The sequence below is a fragment of the Mobula hypostoma genome, chromosome 17 (assembly GCF_963921235.1).
Source record: "Mobula hypostoma chromosome 17, sMobHyp1.1, whole genome shotgun sequence".
NCBI lineage: Eukaryota > Metazoa > Chordata > Chondrichthyes > Myliobatiformes > Myliobatidae > Mobula > Mobula hypostoma.
In genome coordinates, this window is record NC_086113.1 from 62,195,157 (window position 1) to 62,217,428 (window position 22,272).

Here is a 22,272-nt window from a genome sequence, read left to right on the forward strand (position 1 = left end):
TTAGCCCTCTGATTTCTTTCTTAAGTGTTCTCTTGCATTTCTTTTATTCCATAAGCACCTTATTTGTTCCTACCTGACTAGAGCTGCTATGCACCTCCTTTTTTCTCTTAAACAGGGCTTCAATATCTCTTGAAAATCAAAGTCCCCTACACTTGCCCTTCTTTACCTTTTATTTTGACAAGCTCTGTACGCTCAAAACTTCACTTTTGAAGGTTTCCCACTTACCAAGTACACACTTACAGAAAACAGTCCCAAAACACACTTGCCAGATCCTTTCTAATACCATCAAAATTGGTCTTTGTTCAATTTAGAATCTTAACTCGTAGACCAGACCCATCTTTTTGCATATTTACTTTGAAACTAATGGCATTGTGTTCACTAGATGCAAAGTGTTCCCCTACACAGACTTCTGCCACCTGCCCTGTCTCATTGCCTAATAGCAGATCCAGTATCACATGCTCTCTTGTTGGATTTTATGTACTGATGAAGGAAACTTTCCTGAATATACTTATTTGACAAACTCTATCCCAGCTAGTCCTTTTACAGCATGGGATCCCAGTCAATATGTGGAAAATTAAAATCACCTACTATAACAACCGTATGATACTTGCAACAGTTTGTGATCCCATTACAACTTTGTCCCTCTAAATCCCAGGACTGTTGGGTGGCCTGTAACATAGTCCAATTAACGTGGCCATACCTTAATTTCTCATTTCCACCCATAATGCCTCAGTAGTCGAGTTCTCCAGTCTGTCCTGATTGAGCAATGCCGTGTCATTTTCCATGACTAGCAATGCCACCCTCCTCTTTCAATCCCTCCTGCTCTGTCATGTCAAAAACAACGCAACTCCGGAATACTAAGCTGCCAGTCCTGCCCCTCCTCCATCCAAGTCTCACTAATGGCTACAATATCATAATTCCAGGTGTTGATCCTTGCTGAGCTCATTCACCTTTCCTACGATATTTCTTGCATTGAAATATGCACAGCTCAGGACATTAGGTTTGCACCTTTCGATTCCTGATTTTGTCTGAGGTCTTACCAACATCTGTCTCCATAACCTCTCCACTAACTGTTCTGGCATTCTGGTTCCCATCCCCCTGAAACTCTAGCATTTAGCAAAACTTCTCACTAGGATATTAGTCCCCCTCCAGTCCAGATCCAAAGTGTTTATTCTGCACTGGTCCCACCTTCCCTGGAAGAGAGCCCAATGATCCAAAAATCTTATGCAAAAATTCTCTTACACCAACTCCTTAGCCACGTGTTAAACTGTATAACCTTCCTAGTTCTGGCCTCACTAGCCCGTGGCATGGGTACTAATCGTAAGATCACAACATGGAGGTCCTGGCCTTTAAACTTAGCACCAAATTCCCTCAACTCTCCATGCAGAACTTCAACACTTGTCCTATCCATGTCATGGACCACAACCTCTGACTGTTCACCCTCCCACTTAAGAATGCTGAGGACTCAATCTGAGAAGTGCCGGACTCTGATACCCAGGAGGCAACATACCATCCAGGAGTCTTGTTCTCACCCATAAAACCTTTCTGTTCCCCTAACTAATGAATCCCCTATCACCACAGTGTCCCCCTTCCCACCATTGAGTCACAAAGCCAGATACTCTACTGCTGTGACTTTGCTCTGCTAGGTCAACAGTATCCGAAGTGTTTAGAGGGATGGCCACAGGGATATTCTGCTCTGCTTCCTTAACTCCTTTCCCTTTCCTGAATGTCACCCAGTTTCCTGCACCTTGGGTGTAACTACCTTTCCATATGTCTTATCTATCACCCCTTCAGCCTCCGAATGACCCAGAGTTCATCCAGTTCCAGCTCCAATAACTGAACGCAGATTGTTAGAATCTGCAGCTGGATGCACTTCTCGCAGTTGTAGTCATCAGGGACACGAGAGGTCTCCCTGCCTTCCCATATCCTGCAAAAGTAGTATTCCACTATCCTGCCAGGCAAATCTACTGTTCTAACTGAGCAAATATAAAGGGGGGGGGGGTGAGGGGGAAATTCTATCTACAGCTTTCCTTTTTTGCCATCTCTGACTGAAGCCTCGAAAAGCTAAAGTTTCAAAATCACCACTCTGACTGACCACTCTAATGATGGCCACTCTGCTTGCCCCTACCTGCCTTTAAGTTACTCTTGCTAATCAATCCCAAACGCTGATTGGTCGCCAGTCAAAGCTCCCAAAAAAAAACTCTGCCGTGAGTTGCTGCTTTTTATCTCAATGGGATCAGCTCTCATTCTGATGCACTCTAGGACATAACAGGTTCTTCCTCGTGTCTGGAAAGCATTTTGAACCTTTATTTCAAACCCTTTAAGCAGGACCACAAGAAGTTTCTAGATGCTGGAGGAACTCAACTGGCCAGGCAGCATTCATAGAAAGGAGTAAGCAGTCGATGTTTCAGGCCGAGGCCCTTCATCAACTACTGTTTGCTTTAGCTGCATGCTGACTTTCAGACTGTAACAAAGGTCAGAGGTGCTCATGCTTCAGTTTGACATCATACACTACTGTTTTATATCAAAGTGAAGTGCCATGCTGTTGCTCACCTATTCATCTATATACCAGTTCCACAAGAAACAGTCCATGTATTTTTGAGGGTATAAGAGCCATATGAGCCACAATACATCAACGTAAAAGGTAAATGCATCCTTGCCTGGTTATCATGCTCAAAAGAGAACATTTGATCTTGCTTTTATAATATGGCACTCCACATTAAAATCTCAAACTACACTAACCTGGATTGTTTTTGATGACATTACGCAGCGCTTCCAAAGCCATTTCAGCACGCCTTAGTCTTTCTTCATGTTGATCAGATTCCACTTTCCCAGTCTGTGTGATGGCCATCAGTGTGTGTAGATATTGTGCTTGTGAGCCGATATAATCAAGCAGGCTGGCTGCAAATGTCTTTGGAAACTGAACAGAAATATCAAGGCATAAGTTTTAATGAAAATTTGTTAGCTGTCAAATTCCATTTGAACAGCATAACCTCAAACAGTAAAATTACCAGCCTTATGAACCTATTAATTAAGGAATCTCCAATACTCAAGTTAAAATTTAAATATTCCAACTAAAGCAAAATATGCTGTCCACCAGCTAACCCTTCAATTTAGCACAGAACTACGGGGAAATGGGAGTCCAGAAAATGGAATATCAACCATATCATAATTGTCACAGCAAACTAAGAGCACAATACATTGCATGTAGCCCTAAACACTAATCATGTTCCACACATAAAAGTTGCTGGTGAACTCAGCAGGCCAGGCAGCATCTCTAGGAAGACGTACAGTCGACGTTTCAGGCCGAGACCCTTCATCAGGACTAACTGAAAGAAGAGCTAGTAAGAGATTTGAGATGGGGAGGGGGAGATCTGAAATGATAGGAGAAGATAGGAGGGGGAGGGATGGAGCCAAGAGCTGGACAGTTGATTGGCAAAAGGGATATGAGAGGATCATGGGACAGGAGGCCTAGGGAGAAAGAAAAGGTGGACAGGGGAAGCCCAGAGGATGGGGCAAGGGGAATAGTGAGAGGGACAGAGGGAGAAAAAGGAGAGAGAAAAAGAACGTGTGTATATAAATAAATAATTAACAGATGGGGTACGAGGGGGAGGTGCGGCATTAGCAGAAGTTTGAGAAGTCAACGTTCATGCCATCAGGTTGGAGGCTACCCAGACAGAATATAAGGTGTTGTTCCTCCAACCTGAGTGTGGCTTCATCTTTACAGTAGAGGAGGCCATGGATAGACATATCAGAATGGGAATGGGATGTGGAATTAAAATATGTGGCCACTGGGAGATCCTGCTTTCCCTGGCAGACAGAGCGTAGGTGTTCAGTAAAACGATCTCCCAGTCTACGTCGGGTTTCACCAATATATAGAAGGCTGCATCGGGAGCACCCGACGCAGTATATCACCCCAGCCAACTCACAGGTGAAGTGTCGCCTCACCTGGAAGGACTGTCTGGGGCCCTGAATGGTAGTGAGGGAGGAAGTGTAAGAGCATGTGTAGCACTTGTTCCGCTTACAAGGATAAGTGCCAGGAGGGAGATCGGTGGGGAGGGATGGGGGTCGAATGGACAAAGGAGTCACGTAGGGAGCAATCCCTGCGGAAAGCGGGGGGGGGGGTGGGGGAGGGAAAGATGTGCTTGGTGGTGGGATCCCGTTGGAGGTGGCGGAAGTTACGGAGAATTATATGTTGGACCCAGAGGCTGGTGGGGTGGTAGGTGAGGACAAGGGGAACCCTATTCCTAGTGGGGTGGCGGGAGGATGGGGTGAGAGCAGATGTGCGTGAAATGGGGAAGATGCGTTTGAGAGCAGAGTTGACGGTGGAGGAAGGGAAGCCCCTTTCTTTAAAAAAGGACATCTCCTTCGTCTTGGAATGAAAAGCCTCATCCTGAGAGCAGATGCAGCGGAGACGGAAGAATTAAGAGAAGGGGATGGCGTTTTTGCAAGAGACAGGGTGAGAAGAGAAATACTCCAGATAGCTGTGAGAGTCAGTAGGCTTATAGTAGACATCAGTAGATAAGCTATCTCCAGAGATAGAGACAGAAAGATCTAGAAAGGGGAGGGTGGTGTCGGAAATGGACCAGGTAAACTGGAGGGCAAGGTGAAAGTTGGAGGCAAATTCCTTTGAGTTGAACTCTTTGACCAATGTTGGAACTATACTGATAAAGAGTATTTTCCATCATACCCCTCTTGGGCCTTGTATAAAGTGGAAAACTTCAAGTTTGGAATTGTTCATGATGTAACTTATTTTCTGAGTTTTTGTCACTAACCCTGAACAAGTGGCCACATTTCGTCCATGTGCTTCTTGTATCATAACTTTCTTTTCATCAGTCTGTACCTTGTTCTGCAGTTATGATATTCCCTGACAATGTGCTCAGAATCATTCTTTATCACAAAATCTGTAAAGTTCAATATTTCTCTTTTGGCTCATTTCACTGATGAATTGGATTGCACAACAGACACCGATGAGTCTCATACTATTCTCCAAAAAAGCTTAGCACTGAGGATAGTCAAATGAGGATACAATCATCAGGCATGAATATAATTGCTCAAAATGTTAGAAGCTCATAGTAGAAACATGTCAAATAGAACACAAAAAATTAAAGAAAAAAGGAGAAATGTTTTGCACAAACTAAGTGTCTGAATGACAATTTGTATTTCCAAGGTCTTCCAGGGGTGCCCACTGGTTAGTGCTGAGAAGTTGAGTTAAATAGCCTGTATCCCTAGTGTATGATTCTGACCCAATAACTATTGAGTAAAAGAATAGTGCAACAAGATTGTGATTTAAGTAAATTCACTTGCAGACAGTGGAGGAACTTCCCACCTTTACTAAAGAATGTTGTCAGTGATTACGTGGTAGAGAAAGGATGTGGAGGAAGATGGCTGAAATTTTGTACGAAAACAAATGGGCTTTAGTCCAGGGTGCAGAGGAAAATGCAAATACCAGATATTTACTTGTGTCAAACATTTTGGCATACAGTAAAAATAATTTTCACCCTCATTTTTCCATCAACCTGACATTTCTAGTGTCAAAACAATGATGGTCAATCTTACCTCTAATGGGAATGTTGGCTGTTCATTGTAGACTCGGACAAAAATTTCACCGACAATGAGCTCCTTTGCATGTTCACTGAAAACAAACTCTGCACCATAATTTTTATCACAATCCCCCTTGAGGAACGATAGAGATTAAAGTGTCAAACAATACATCGATTTTCTTAGTAATACAATTCACTGGTACTGGACAAATAGTTCTTAGATTTATTAAAAATTCAGCCATCAGAAAAAATAATGCTCAATAAATTAAAAATATCATATATGTCAAAATGTGCCCTATATTAGGTAACAAAGTGACAATTAATCTTCCACCTTAAATTGTATATTAACCGTAGACTATTTGAACTAAATAACAGCAGTGTACATCAGTAGAAGCTGACTTTGGTACATGGTGAAATAGTAGAAGTAATACAGTACTTCCACTAGCCCAGTATAAAGGGAATTTAGACAGTTCTGAGTGAATTTCCTTTTATACATTATGGACCACCTTCAATTTTTAAACATTAGTACTCAAGTTACCTCTAAGTAGTTACCAAACTTTCCTAAAGTGTTTTCTGAATAAAACACTCATCCAATTTCCAACGCCAGCATGCCCAAGGCTATCTGCAGTCCTCACACCAAATTTCATACGTTTGGCTATCTACACTATTCCATGCCTGAACTTGTGACTATAACAGAGCTAAACTTCTGACTCCAGTATCTACACCAAGACCATCTTCTTCCATCTCTAACCTGCTCCATCAACAGCTCTAAGTTAATTAAAATTGACATCCAACCCATTACACTTTCTGAATCAACACTTTTGACATCATCCCAATCTTGCACACCTTGTGACCCTTCCGTAACACAACGTCTCATTCACGTTTATTTTTGCTGCAGTAGCACTCCAAATTAGAAATTTATCTCTCTCAACATACAGGACTTCTCTTGCACATTCCAGATTTTAACTGCTCTACAACGAGACTCCAAAGTCTGGAACTACCTCTCCTAATACCTTAACTTTCTTCTTTTTTAGTCCAGTTTTCAATCATACTGCAATATCTCCTAACAGTGCTTGGAATAAAAGTGTTACCTGTAAACCATCTTGGCTTGCTCCATTATTGTAATGTCAGAACTTAAGTGTATGTCTCACCCTTTTGATCATGCTCTCCTGCTGTGATTCAAGGAATTCCAGTAGTTCAGCTCTAGTGCCGTTGCTCCAGATCAAATATGGCGTTTCAGTGTTACTGTTGAGTATTTTCAGGATCTGTTTAAAACAAACATGTTCTTACATAGAATGCAAATCTGATCAAATGGAGTTAAATGTAGTGCCTTTTCATCTATCCCGAATGGCTGACTTTTTGTTTTGAAGTTGTGACCTTTGTTCTAGACATGACTGCCACATGGAATCTCTTCTCTCTATTAATCCAATCAAACCTTTAAGAATTTTGTACATTTTAATAAATTCATTTGTTACTCTTTTCTGAACTTTAGAGTACAATCACAGCTTACTTAATTTTGCTGCATTGAACAATCTACCCACATGCCAGGAATCATCCTAATGAACTTTCTTTTACAATTCTGTCACAAATGTGTCTTGAGATCAGATCCATGCACAATTTTCTAGGAGCAGTCTCATCAAGAACTAATACAAGTCTTTACTATTGTCCTCGTATTCTTGCAATAAGAAGTCAGTGTAAAAGCTCTCCTTTTAACAAGTTACTCCGACTATGAAAATCCAAATTTGGCCCAAAATGTCAACTGTTGTCTTGTCCATAGATGCTGCCTGGCCTGCTGAGTTCCCTTTTGTGTGTGTTTCATAAATTCCCTCATTTTAAAAGTATCTTTCAAGGTAGTAATAATATGTTTCATGGTATTCATTATTGACTGGATATAGCATTTGTTTAATTAATTAGTTTAATCATAGGTATCAAAAGGATGATTATTCAATTAAATGAAAGAATTATAAAAAATACATATAGAGCTATACGATATGGGTAGCTAGAGTGGATGTTTGACTTGTGGAAAAATTAGTGTGGCGAGCTGTCAGAAATGGAACCTTTGCACAACCCAGGTTCTGTCTGTATCTTGTTTGCTGACTCCGCAACATTAACTTTCAGTAATTCATGTACAAGAGTACTCCTCTCTCTGAACAGCAACACCTTGCAAGCTCTCATTTAGAAAATTTACTCCATCGTTATATTTTCCTACCAAAAGTATTTTATTAAATCCCCACCTTACCTCACCCATGTCCTCACTCATTCACCTGGCTCTTGCCATAATGTTGCACCGCACTTCCAACACACTGCTCAAGGCAAGAGTTTAAGATGAACTGCTCAAAATACAGTAGCAACAGTCCAGAACTGAGAGCGCTGCAAATCTCAGTAGACAAGCTGATACACTATCCGTTTTTGCACACACTTAGAAAGCCAAGCTCATACATTGTTAATTCATTCACCAAAACATAAGGGGACTCAAGTTCTGCATCCAACTGACTTATCACCATTGTGCCACACTACCCTCTACACTTTACATATCTTAAAAGACATCATTGAAACTCACCATCACATTTCAAAAAAAATTGGAGACGTATTTAAAGATCAAGACATTACATCTGGCACAAAGGTCATGATCTCCAAACAGTAGTGATCCCTGCCCTATTACACGCTTACAAGTTGCACAATACATTTAAGTTGGTCAAGACACTGGAAAAATATCAGTCTCCACAAACTGCTCCAAATTCATTGGAAGGAAAGTGAACTAACATCAGTGTCCTTTCCCAAACCAATAACCTCTGCGGTCCAGGTTATACTCACTTGGCTGCAATGGATTGGTCACATTATTCCAAAATAGAACTATTCCCAGTGCCACTGTTGGAAATGATTACCAGCAAACAGGAAAAATTTAAGGATATGCTCAAAGATTCCTTGTACTGCTACAACATCCTTCCTGACTTAGCATCAGAGCATGAATAAATCCCTTTCAGCTGACCATCAAACCATCACTTAATTAGACAAATTCTACACCAATTATACTTTATTCTCCCCCATAGTCCCATCATACTCATCCCACCCCCACCCCCCCAGATTCTACTCATCTCCACGTATGCAAAGTCTGTGCAGACCGCATCAAAGATTAAACCCTATCTTTACATGCTCTCCATGACACAAGTGTCCTCAAACGCTGATTTCCTGAGGATGTGCAGGTTGATAAGTTGAATCATCAATGCAAATTGGTCCTATTGTATAGGTTAGTGGTAAAATCTAGAGGAATCTTGTAGATTGTAAGTTTAATGTAAATGGGCAGTTGGTTGTCAGCACAGACTGAGTGGACCAAAGGGTCAATTTCCCTGTTGTATCTGACAACTTTAGGTTGGAAAAACTGGAGCACTCTAAACAGTGCAAATCACAGATAAAACATGCAAACTCTATACAGAAAGAACTACAGATCAGGATTGCACTGGAATCTCTGAATCTGAGAGGCAGCAGCTCAACAAGTTGCACTATTGAACCGCCTGAGCACACTTAATCCTTAACATGGAAAAGCATACATTATGGAATTAAGAATCAAGATCAAGCATTAAGTGAATACAAGGGTCAAGTAAAATCAGAAGGAACTCCAGCTCTCAAATTAACTACTCTTATCCTATCAAAAGCCAATTTCAGCACATTCCCTGTTCCCAGGTCTGTCATTTTCCTTTGAAGATGATATTTACACTACATGCTCATCCTTCTATTTAAATAATTATAACATTTTTCATAGACATAATATAAAAATTTCCCCACTTTGCCTCTTCTGAAAGAGGAGTACCCTAGAACGTTCAACACTGAATAGAGGTGGTGGTAGAGGCAGACATCACATCTATAAATTTTAACCAGTGAAGTCCAATATTATAGAAATTCAAAAACACCCAACACAATCATACTTTGGCTTCAAGGTTACGCTCAGATTTATCAGTAATATAGTCTACAATGGCACTCATTCCTTCATTTGAATTGGCTCTAAATTCCAAACCAGCATTTTAACTCTCTTAATATGCTCCATAAAACCCATTTCTAAACTGTATTTGCCCTAATATCTCAAGTTGCAGACCGTTTAGATTTTGTGAGGGGTTTTATTAGATGCTCAAACAATGATTTTGAATAAAATGCTAACAAATGAACATCATATGCAAAATTCATTTTTAGCACCTTAAAAATAATCACCAGATTGCCAAGCGATCATTAGTTGGAAGAACACTTATGTGAAAATGTCTTACAAACAAAATAATTAACGTTTCTTCTGAGAGAGAGATTCAGAAAACTTTACAGTATTAACTTTGCTCTGAAACGAGTCACTAACAAGCTGTTAACTAAATCCATGGCATCACTCGTGCAATTAAAACGTTTCTGACATGGATAATTTAAGGAATTTCATACACTTAGAGTAGTAAGTACAACATCACCTCAGTTGGACTGTCCTTAGAAAGCCTTCTTGAGACATAAGGTGATAATAAAGCTGCCAAGCATTTTCTTACGGTGGGGTTTTCAGGTGTTACTTTTTCTCCTGGCAAATAACCACCTAACCGACTCAGAGCAGTTACACAGATCTTTGCAAGACTGTTAGAAACTTCCTGTTTAAGGAAAACAGACACAATTGATTTCACCACAGACTATATGCAGTATATTTCTTAAGGTAAAAGACCATCTAATTATTGTTTATATACAAAGGACAATTCTCCAAAACCAAATTAAACTAGGTTTCATTTTGGAAATCGAAGTATGGTACAAGTTGATCTTCACTAATCCGGCACCACTGGGACCTGAGGAGTGCCAGATTAGTGAAAATGCCAAATTACAGAAGGATCACATTAAGCATAATCAGTGCCGGATTATCGAAGGAACCTGATTACAGGTAGTTGGATTAGTGAAGGTCGACTGTAGCACTAAGATAATTCTAAGGTCAATTAATACCTGCTGATTAGTTTCTTCAGACTTTTGAATGCCACTTTCTTCCAGTGTGTAGTCATAGTTAAAAAGATACACAAGAAGGTGCCAAAGAATACCAGCTTGAAATAAGTGTGTCTGTAACCAGTAATCCACAGCAAAAGAACCAACACATTCAACTGCCAACATCGCTGTCCGTGGTAATTTCTATAAGGATGAACACATAGAAAACAAGTATAAAACTTAGATGGATTATAGTACAAAAGAGATTTTACTCACATAATACGCAATACTGTACTTGAGAATTACCAAATATCAGAAAATTTAAATAAAGCAACACATTTAAATTCAAAAACCGCAATGACATAACAGAGACTACAATCAGAGCTGTTGTGTGAATACCTACTTTGCCATAATACAGCAATCTGCAAATGTCTCTAATGATTGTGGGCATTTCTGTGATCTTTTCTCTGCATTCTTCAAACTGAGCTGCGACACTGTAACACTGGCAGATATGGCCACAAACCTAAAACAAAGATGTTCCACATTATTTCACTACATTAGCTGGATACAGTATTTTAAGCCCCACAAAAATTAATGTATTATACCTGCACAGCCATATCATCCTTTTTGCTTGAATTTGTTAACACTGCCACACAACGTGCAAAGCCACTTTGTAGTACCTGAAAAATAGTTAGCCATTCAGAAAATTCATGAAAGGGTGTTGGAAGCTGTGAGAATAAAGCATGGATTCTAATTAGCACACTGAACTTAAAACATTTATCTAGCCCCTGAAATACAGGCTGCAAAGACACCTGGGCAACCAATATTACTGTGTAAGCGGGTTTAAATAGAGAAAGTTTACAAACTACATCTCCTCCTTTGACACTTCCAAAATTGTAACAGAATAGAATTTTTAAAGCTATGTTTATGTTTAGTCTTTATACATTATGGTGCACGAGTTACCTCTATTCCATTCTCTCTGCGAAGCTCTTCAGCATTTAGTGCTGAGCAATTTACAGTATGGAAGGCCAATTCAGTGGAAGCCGGCAACAATGACACCTTGGAAAACAGCTGATCATCTGAAGTTTCCATAGTAATAGTTTTTATCAGCATCGGGTATCCTGCGTATTTATAGGGCTCAAGGTCTAAGGAAAATCAAGTGATAGGTGAATAGAACAATAAAGATTGCAAATGACTCAAAATTACTAAATTGCATTTATAGTATAGAATGCTTTGACCAGCAATCCAACCTCAGCAAACTATCTAACTTCAATGGGTTAATGAGAGTGACTGGATCTTATGAGAATGTTATGCTGTCACTTCACTTGCCCCATCATTGAAATGTTCCCACAACCAATGCACTCACTTTCAAGGCTCTTCATCTCCTGTTTATATTTTCATTTGCGATGTTCTGCACTCTGGTTGAATGCCCTAGTAGGACAGTCTTTCATTAATTCTATTATAGACTATTCAATAGATTTGTTGACTATGTCACAAGAAAATGAATCTCAGGGTTTAATATGGTGACATACATGTACTTTGATAATAAAATTTACTTTGAACTTTGAAGGCTAGGTTGCATGTCAGGCACCTCAGATATACTACCACATTACAAGCAAAATGACAATTTTTCTTATCCTTGCCCACAATAGTTTAGAAACATAGAAAACCTTCAGCACAATACAGGCCCTTACAAAGTTCTGCCAAACATGTCCCTACCTTAGAAATTACTAGGCTTACCCATAGCCCTCTATTTTTCTAAGCTCCATGTAACTATCCAAAAGTCTCTTAAAAGACCCTATCGTATCTCCCCCCACCACCGCTGCCAGCAGCCCATTCCACGCACTCACCGCTCTGCGTAAAAAAACTTACCCCTGACATCTCTTCTGTACCTACTCCCCAGAACCTTAAACCTGTGTCGTCTTGTGGCAACCATTTCAGCCCTGGGAAAAAGCCTCTAACTATCCACACGATCAATGCCTCTCATCATTCTGTAATGTGTTCTGAGAAATGGCTGATGTTAACAGGTTCTAAAATGTTTATCTCCCAGAAATAAAATTCCAACAGAAGAAATATACAATTCATGAACTCCCAAGGTCTTTGAAAGATTGACTAGTCAAATACTGGACTGTTCAATTGAATCAAAATTCAATTAATGATATGGGATCATATAGGGAGGAGACAGAGGGAGCAAACAGAGGAGGCATATTCTAGTTCATTGTTGATTTATGAAATAGGGACTATACAGGCAGGTCTAATATTTACTCTGTTCTAACTGTGCTCAGAAAAAGGTAGTAGCCAATAATCAACATGAATCACACAGATCCAGATGGTGAAGTTCTCCCAAGAATATGTAGCAAGCTCAAGGATTTACAGTAGTAACTTCAAAAGAATAGTTAAGGTTTAGGAGCAGCAGCAGTTAAACAGCTAAAGTACTTAAGCCCGTCTTCTGTCAGGATCCAAAGTCTTTGCTGTACACACTACAGTTATTCATTTGCAAGTGTCTTGCAGTAGACAGAATTTAAAGCTTGGGCCGCCAAACTACTGAGGCAACCAAGATGAACTGTTAAAATGACTGGCAGAAGATTGTTGCAAATTCTTCAGCCTTGTTTCTTCCTGGGTGTTGTGCTCTGTCCCTTTCTAATGGTGATTTTATTATTCATAGAAACATATCACAGACATGACTGTTTGCATAGCTTTGGTTGGTTGATTTTGAGAGAGCTTGGCTCTGCTTATTATACTATGTCTACCAACAAATTTGCACATTGCCCTGCATCATAGCTTCACCAGAATGGTATATTTCAGATATATTTGTGAAATGTACTATTCCTACACGCCTTTCTCTAAGCTTAATCAGGTGAGATGGCTCTTTGTAAAGAATACACAAATGTTCCGTATTTGACTTAGCTATCCACCAAATACTTATGAGACCCGATTGTATTCAATTCATTCTGGGTCACATTGTAATCCTTTATATTCTATTAGAAAGCTAGTCCTAGGGTGTGAAAGGATAAATTCTGTATCAGGATATTTGAAAACAATTTAAATCTCAGATTCTGAAGTATTCCCAACTCCTTCAAGAGGCTGATTATCCTGTTGCTGCCAATTTTCTCTCCATCCTTATTACTGCTTTCGATTGGTTAATCACTATTAATGTACTTCCAAATACAATGAGCACTTTTATATTTAAAAGGTACACCAACAAATAAAGATCTTTAACAATTGGTACATTAGAAAAGTCAGTCAACAGTTCCAATAGAAGATTATGACCTCACCCTTTTTGTATCTATTGAAGAGGATGCTTTGTGTTTTCAAAATAAGGATAATGTTCTCAGGATCAGGTCCATCTACCATTCTGGCTGATTTTGTGCACAAGTATTCATAAGCCTTGTTCACCTTTTCAAAGATATCCTTGAAAAATTGTCAATACAGAAGACAGAATATTACAAGATTGCCAATTACGAATATATCTAAATTGCACACTAAGTAAATGTTCGGTTAAAATCTGAGGTTGCTGCAAAAACCATAAGACTCTGCAGGGCAGGCAGCATCTACGGAGGGAATGAACAGGTGATACTTGGAGTGAAGACCCTTCTTCAGAATTAGAAAGAAAGGGGACAGAAGACAAAAAGGAGGGGGAGGGTACAGAGCACAAGGTGGCAGATGAAGGGGAAAGGTAGGGAAGTGGGGGTTGGGGGGAGAAGGGGTTATGTGAGAAGCTGGGAGGCGAAAAGGCAAAGGGCTGAAGGAAGAATCTAGGAATCTGATAGTGCAGGATAGTAGAACATGGAATAAAAGGAAGGTGGTACTGTACCAGAGGAAAGAGAAAGGTGTTGGAGATGGGTAGGTAGTAAGGGTAGGCAAGGGGAAAGAGATGTAAAGTTTCCAGAAGAATAAAGGAAAGTTTAGGGGAAAGAGGAGTAGTTTCTGGAAGTCAGAGAAATCGATGTAGATACTCTAGGGTTGAAGACTGCCAAAATGGAATACGAGCTGTCGTGCCTCCAATCTACATCTGGCCTCAGTAGAGGCGGCTGTAGACAGACATGCCTGTATGGGAATGGGAAGTGGAATTAAACTAGCTAGCTACCATGAGATCCAATCTTTTTTGTAATGCTGGAGAAGTCAGAAGTTGCAGAGAATGACACATTGTGGTAGATGAGAACAAGGACAATCCTATTCCTATTTGTGTGGAAGGTGTGGGAAATGGAGATGGGTGAGGGCTGCATTGATAGCAGTGAAATGAAAACTGTTTTTCAAAAAAAAACAGCTTGGATGTCCTGAATTCGGTAATTGTTTTCAAAACCATACAAAAATACAAAGCTCAACAGATGCTGTAAATGTTCTTTCAAGTCATGCATAAAGGGACATACACATTTCACAACTGTTTGCGCACAAAACATACCCTGCCTTCAGGATTCTTGTCTGGGTGATACTTCTGGGCAAGGCGAAAGTAAGCTTTCCTTATCTTGCTTTCATCCTGCCTGTCAAGAAAATTCATGCCACATTAGATTACACATGGGTAAAATTTTTCAAAAAATGGAGAACCCTATTTGGTGTTGAAAAATTCTCCCTTGATTGCTCATTCCCTCCAGAATTAAGAGTCATGAAGTTCCTGAAAATTCATATTACTGGTGTGCATGCCAGTCCAGTGTCTGCATTTTGATTTTGTAGAACTTCGGCAAATATACACTAAGGAATCCAATAGAGAACTCGAGGAAAAATATTCAACTCAGACAGTAGACGTTTCAGGCCGAGACCCTTCGTCAGGACTAACTGAAGGAAGAGCCCTTCGTCAGGACTAACCTCCTTCAGTTAGTCCTGACGAAGGGTCTCGGCCTGAAACATCGACTGTACCTCTTCCCAGAGTTGCTGCCTGGCCTGCTGCGTTCACCAGCAACTTTGATGGGTGTTGCTTGAATTTCCAGCATCTGCAGAATTCCTCTTGTTTCCAACTCAGACAGTGATTAGAATGTGGAATTCTCATACTCCCAAGACAAATTACAGAGGTGCATTTGAGAAAGAAACTGGAAACCCAACGGGGGAAAAGATATAAATAAATGCTGATAAAGAACATAGAAGCTTCACTTGAAATACAAACATATACCACTTGAATTAAAGTGTTCATGGAACACATTTTGGAAGCAAAGTAGCTCAAGCTTTCAATTACACTGTTGGAGAGGCTGCATAATGGAACGTTTACAAGCTATATATACTGACAACGCACAAAACGACTTCAGAACACTTGTCAAGGTAAAACATCACACTTTTGAGGCAAGGTAAAAAATGTGAAAACCTCATGTAGCAGACAAAATAGGGAAGTTTAACTTACAATATTAAACATTACTACAAAAATTAAAAAATTTAACACAAGATTTTTATTAAAATCAAGGTTTCATTTGATTCATCAACTTGCCATTTGCAATATAGTTCCCAAAGTTAGAAAAAAGGAGAAACAGACAGAAGTACAAACAGTAGCCAGACAATGCAATACCAGACAATGGAATTGCAATTCTATATTGCAAATATAAGAATGACAGAAACATTAAAGTACACTGAAACAGATAGAAACTGAATTATTGAAACAGTTATTTGGAGCTGCTAACTTGGTATTGACCACAAAACGAGGCTTGTATTATTTCCTGCAATGTTGCATTTTCCACATAGAGTTACTGCAGATATTTATCATACAAACACAGGACTGGAGCATCTCTGAGGCACTGCTAATGAGACTGAAAATGGTTAAGATGAAATTTGCAAGATTTGACCATTACTTTAGAGCCACCTTTTCTGACCCAATAAAAAGTCCATAAGCTACTCACATTCCTTGTCCCTTTGGAAGGTTCAAAACCTCATATGCTTCATCAATTGACATTGAAGGAGGCTTCTTCTCCACTTCCCTTTTCCAAGCATCTAGTGTGTCTTTAAGCAATTTTACCTAGATAATGCCAACAATTATCATTAGAATATTCTTGTTCAAATCTAGCTGCTCACCAAAGCAATGATAGTAATCTACTTTTGCAGTGTTAAAAGTCATAAGTAAACAATTACTTTACATGCAGACGACTTAAAAGTAAACTTCAATTAAATGTGCAACAATCTACACAATGCGCAACAATCTACACAATGCGCAACAATCTACATAATGCGCAACAATCTAGATTGAGATTTTTGATTGGAGAAAGGCTAACTTTAACGAGATGCGAAAGAATTTAGAAGGAGTGGATTGGGACAATTTGTTATATGGGAAGGATGTAATAGAGAAATGGAGGTCATTTGAAGGTGAAATTTTGAGGGTACAGAATCTTATGTTCCTGTTAGGTTGAAAGGAAAGGTTAAAAGTTTGAGAGAGCCATGGTTTTCAAGGGATATTGGAAACTTGGTTCGGAAAGAGAGAGATATCTACAATAAATATAGGCAGCATGAAATAAATGAGGTGCTTGAGGAATATAAAGAATGTAAAAAGAATCTTAAAAAAATTAGAAAAGCTAAAAGAAGATACAAGGTTGCTTTGGCAAGTAAGGTGAAAATATTAGTGGAGCCAAAAGAGATGGGGGAGATTTTAAACAATTTGTTTTCTTCAATATTCACTAAGGAGAAGGATACTGAATTGTGTAAGGTAAGTGAAACAGACAGGGAAGTTATGGAAACTATGATGATTAAAGAAGAGCAAGTACTGGCACTTTTAAGGAATATGAAAGTGGATAAGTCTCCAGGTCCTGACAGGATATTCCCAAGGACCTTGAGGGAAGTTAGTGTGGAAATAGCAGGGGCACTGACAGATATTATTTCAGATGTTATTAGAAACGGGGATGGTACCGGAGGATTGGCATATTGCTCATGTGGTTCCATTGTTTAAAAAGGGTTCTAAGAGTAAACCTAGCAATTATTGGCCTGTGAGTTTGACGTCAGTGGTGGCTAAATTGATGGAAAGTATTCTTAGAGATGGTATGTATAATAATCTGGATAGACAGGGTCTGATTAGGAACAGTCAACATGGATTTGTGCGTGGAAGGTCATGTTTGACAAATCTTATTGAATTTATTGAAGAGGTTACTAGGAAAGTTGACGAGGGTAAAGCAGTGGATATTGTCTATAGGGACTTCAGTAAGGCCTTTGACGAGCTTCCACACGGAAGGTTAGTTAGGAAGGTTCAGTCATTAGGTATTAATATTGAAGTAGTAAAGTGGATTCAGCAGTGGCTGAATGGGAGACGAGGGAGTACTGGTGGATAACTGTTTGTCAGATTGGAGGCTGGTGACTACTGGTGTGCCTCAGGGATCTGTACTGGGTCCAATGTTGTTTGTCATATACATTAATGATCTGGATGATGGGGTGGTAAATTGGATTAGTAAGTATGCAGATGATACTAAGATAGATGACATTGTGGATAATGAAGTAGGTTTTCCAAGCTTGCAGAGAGATTTAGGCCAGTTAGAAGAGTGGGCTGAAAGATGGCAGAGGGAGTTTAATGCTGAAAAATGTGAGGTGCTACATTTTGGTAGGGCTAATCAAAATAGGATATACATGGTAAATGGTAGGGCATTGAAGAATGCAGTAGAACAGAGGGATCTAGGAATAATGGTGCATAGTTCCCTGAAGGTGGAATCTCATGTGGATACGGTGGTGAAGAAAGCTTTTGGTATGCTGGCCTTTATTGATCAGAGCATTGAGTATAGGAGTTGGGATGTAATGTTGAAATTGTACAAGGCATTGGTAAGGACAAATTTGGAGTATTGTGTACAGTTCTGGTCACCGAATTATAGGAAAATAAGAAAGAGGTCAACAAAATTGAGAGAATACAGAGAAGATTTACTAGAATGTTACCTGGGTTTCATCACCTAAGTTACAGTGAAAGGTTGAACAAGTTGGGTCTTTATTCTTTGGAGCGTAGAAGGTTGAGGGGGGACTTGATAGAGGTATTTAAAATTATGAGGGGGATAGATAGAGTTGACGTGGATAGGGTTGACGTGGATATATTGAGACTGAGGGAGATTCAAACAAGAGGACATGAGTTGACAGTTAAAGGGCAAAAGTTTAAAAGTAACATGAGGGGGAACTTCTTTACTCAGAGAGTGGTAGCTGTGTGGAACGAGCTTCCAGCAGAAGTGGTTGAGGCAGGTTCTATATTGTCATTTAAAGTTAAATTGGATAGGTATATGGACAGGAAAGGAATGGAGGGTTATGGGCTGAGTGCAGGTCAGTGGGACTAGGTGAAAGTAAGCGTTCGGCACGGACTAGAAGGGCCGAGATGGCCTGTTTCTAAGCTGCAATTGTTATATGGTTATAATTAAATGGAACATTGATTTTTAGGCAATGCAGTAAATTTTTCAGAAAATAGATACAAGCTACAAATCTGAGGTCAAAAATATCCAAACCAGTCATCTTAACCAGTAGAGCTATGCCTAGGTTTCCCCCCTCTGCAATGTTTACTGCAAATTCCATAAAGCAAACATTAAACCTTGGTACGAGGGTTAGTTACAGCTGATCAGTGTACCAAGTCCCATTCCTCAGTACTCAATGGCTGCACCACTTGCTATTAGAAATCACCATTCTGAGGGGTAGTGTACCAGTATATTCGAGTCCAAATAAACATTGCATTCTAATTAACTTTGTTAAAAGGTGCCACTGAACTGACAAAATTATTACAAAACAAAATTAGGTTGATCACTTGAGATAGTAGGTTGCAGAGAGTATCTTAAAGGATGCAAGATATACCGATGCGAGAATTGAAGGAATTCCTGATTTTAGGAGATTAACAAGTGAAATTATGGCCTCTATTTGTGAAGCAAAGAATGATCAAGGTGCCAAATTGAAGTCAGCTGAAATACTTACAGGATTGGAGGATGAGAGTTATCAAGATGAGAATTTGTAAACTCTTCCTTCTTCATTAAACTATTGTTGCTCCCCAATCATTAAGATTTACGTGCTGCTGGATTTCAGAATTCCAACTGGACTATAGTTTTCTATTCACTTTATTTTGTTACCTTCGAACTTACTGCAACTGCTCCAGATTCTGGAACAGTTTGGAAAATCATCACTGAGCTTCTAAGCCATTGGATCCAGGACATCTATCTAATCTCCCTTTCCCCCATTTACCTTCTTATTTACTGTCAGATCCTTAGATCCACTCTGCCTCATTTATTGAAGTACCTTTGTTAGGGAAAATGATTCAAAATAAAGTTGTCATTATAATATTAAAGCAGAATTCAGGAAAAACACTTACAGGATCTTTAATAGGCCAGTTAGGAAAACGCACTGTGTCACAGAGATGTTTAAGATAGTAGATGTTACAAAAAAGCTCATTTTCCAGTTGAGGATAGCTAATTGCAGGGATAGGACAGTATTGATACAAGGCTCTTGTGTTGCTCTGCAGGCGAGGGGTAAAATCGGCTAAGTGAGCAGCAATCTTCTCAATTGTTAATCGCCTATTTTAAGAAAAGAAAACTGACTGGTTAGATAACATTTTTTCCATAGCCATCATAAAAGTAGAGAAAACAGTGCATGCTTATATTTGGTAATTTAACATTAATTTTTAGGTATCCACATGTAGGAATAGGGATTGATAAAGGTATGTGGAGGGAATACAATTGTTAAAACAAAAATAACAATCTTCAATAGAAAGCCACTATCCTACAAACAGTAAATACTGATATAATTCTGCCATATTTTGTAAAGCTTAAATAGTAGTATCATTTGGCAACAGAGACACTCAAACAATTATCCTGGAAAGTTACCTTAGTTTCTAGAACTTTACTTTAAAAAAAAAGGGACAAACTAACTAGAAAGAGTTCAGTCATTCTGACATCGATAGTGGGAAGATTGTTGGAAGATAGTTCATGAGACAGCATAACATAGAACATAGAATAGTACAGTACAGTACAGGCCCTTCTGCCCACAATGTTGTGCCAATCCTTAAATCCTGCCTCCCATATTACCCCCCACCTTAAATTCCTCCATATACCCGTCTAGTAGTCTCTTAAACTTCACTAGTGTATCTGCCTCCACCATTGACTCAGGCAGTGCATTCCACGCACCAACCACTCTCTGAGTAAAAAACCTTCCTCTAATATCCCCCTTGAACTTCATAAAAATCAGTATTTATAGTCCAGGTTAATTGAAGACCATGAGCAGGGATTTGTTATGGGCAAATCAGACTTGACTACTAATTTTTTTTCAAGCAGTACCAAAAAGCATTTAATTTTTTTTAAAAACATAACTAAATTTCAGTAAGGTTGATTAAGGAAGTAGTGAGTAGTCTTGAAAGTACAGTCTTCGGATTTCTTCAAATTTAAAGGATGTATCCAGTGTCCAACCTCTTATTTTCTCTAGACTTAAACAGGAGATGATGGAGGAAAGCCAATAAAAGGTAGTAGGAGGGTTAAGGTCCTTCCATTTAAGTAAAATAGCTTTCCTAGCCAATAAGGTTGAAAAGGCTGTCATCTGCTTAGCGGCAGCAGGAGTATATCCCGCTTCCGATGGAATAATCCCAAAAATAGCTGCAATTAAGTTTGGTTGTAAATCCAGATCCAGGACTTTTGATAAGGTTTTAAAAGCATCTTTCCAAAAGTTCTCCAATTTTATGCAAGACCAAAACATGTGAGTTAAAGTGGCCACCTGAGTATTACATCTGTCACAAATAGGATTAATATTGGGAAAAATATGGACTAATTTATCCTTTGACATATGTGCCCGATACACTACCCTGAAATGTATCAAGGAATGACAGGCACAAATAGATGAAATATTTACCAGATGAAAAATTTTACTCCATTCTCAGAAAGTAACTCTTGAAATTGCAATTCCCAGGCAGCTTTAATTTTATCGTTCGATATCATTCGTAAATTCAATAACCATTTATAAATTGGAGCTATTAATCCTTTTTGGAGTGGTTTAACCTGGAAGAGGGTATCTATTATATTAGATGGATAAACGGAGGGATAATTTGGAAGCAAAGTACATAAAAAATTCCTAATTTGTAAATATCTAAAAAAATGTACATTAGATAAATCAAATTTATCCAATAGCTGAGTAAAAGACATTAAACAATCCCCTATAAGCAAATCCTTTTATTCTCACTTAGCAGACCTTTTATTCAATATTTTCATATGATCTGATTTTTGTACTGATTCTCTTCCAGCTATTTTTTCCAAAACCTTGGATTTGATCAGAGAGTCTCTCTTTTCTTAGTTTTTCTCTCAGGATGGACAGCCCAGTCCTTTTTATTTCTTCTGTTTAGAATAGTGTTTTTTTTTAAATATAAAAATTTCTAATACTCCTTCCTTTCTTCACAAATTGATAAGAGGAGAATGAATTACATTCTTTTTTTCTGTATTATACATTCTATATCAAATTTATACCTTGTAGACCAACATTACGTGTGATTCTGATATTGTTTATTTTACCTTCTGTATGTACTGTTATTGACATATATACCAGAGATGTTCTCCTGTTTGTATACACACTTTTTTTAAAATCAATAAAAAGATTGGAAAAAGGAAAAAGAAAGAATCTTGACTTGAAAATTGGTTCATGTCAGAAAGACTAACGGTCAGATGGAAATTTTAGCAACAACAAATTAGGCAGCTAAATTCTGTCAGTATCAGTCCCCTCACTGTTTGTAGCACACAAATAATTTCGACTCCAGGGTCATAAATAGGCAATTTGTTAATAAGATCAATAGTAAGGAGGAACATTCTGGGCAACAGATTTTCTTTTAGAGGAAGACAGATAAGAGCAGTTAAGTTAGCTTCAGTGATAGAAATATTCATGGAATTGATTGATCACTATAAACATTTGCTCAGAC

General features: G+C 38.9%; 1 protein-coding gene across 6 annotated transcripts in view; it reads right to left on the bottom strand.

Moving 5' to 3' along the window:
• Positions 1–22,272, bottom strand: part of LOC134358075 (dnaJ homolog subfamily C member 13) — a 173,909-nt gene that overhangs the window by 40,283 nt on the left and 111,354 nt on the right. For all 6 annotated transcript variants that reach the window (XM_063069998.1, XM_063070000.1, XM_063069999.1 and 3 more), the window contains 12 exons: positions 19,693–19,894; positions 16,289–16,404; positions 14,872–14,950; positions 13,745–13,880; positions 11,433–11,614; positions 11,075–11,149; positions 10,873–10,992; positions 10,494–10,673; positions 9,986–10,153; positions 6,695–6,808; positions 5,560–5,676; positions 2,743–2,920 (listed from right to left, as the gene is read on the bottom strand). In XM_063069998.1, the coding sequence (XP_062926068.1) occupies positions 2,743–2,920; positions 5,560–5,676; positions 6,695–6,808; positions 9,986–10,153; positions 10,494–10,673; positions 10,873–10,992; positions 11,075–11,149; positions 11,433–11,614; positions 13,745–13,880; positions 14,872–14,950; positions 16,289–16,404; positions 19,693–19,894 (1,667 nt within the window). The remainder of the gene's footprint in view (positions 1–2,742; positions 2,921–5,559; positions 5,677–6,694; positions 6,809–9,985; positions 10,154–10,493; positions 10,674–10,872; positions 10,993–11,074; positions 11,150–11,432; positions 11,615–13,744; positions 13,881–14,871; positions 14,951–16,288; positions 16,405–19,692; positions 19,895–22,272) is intronic.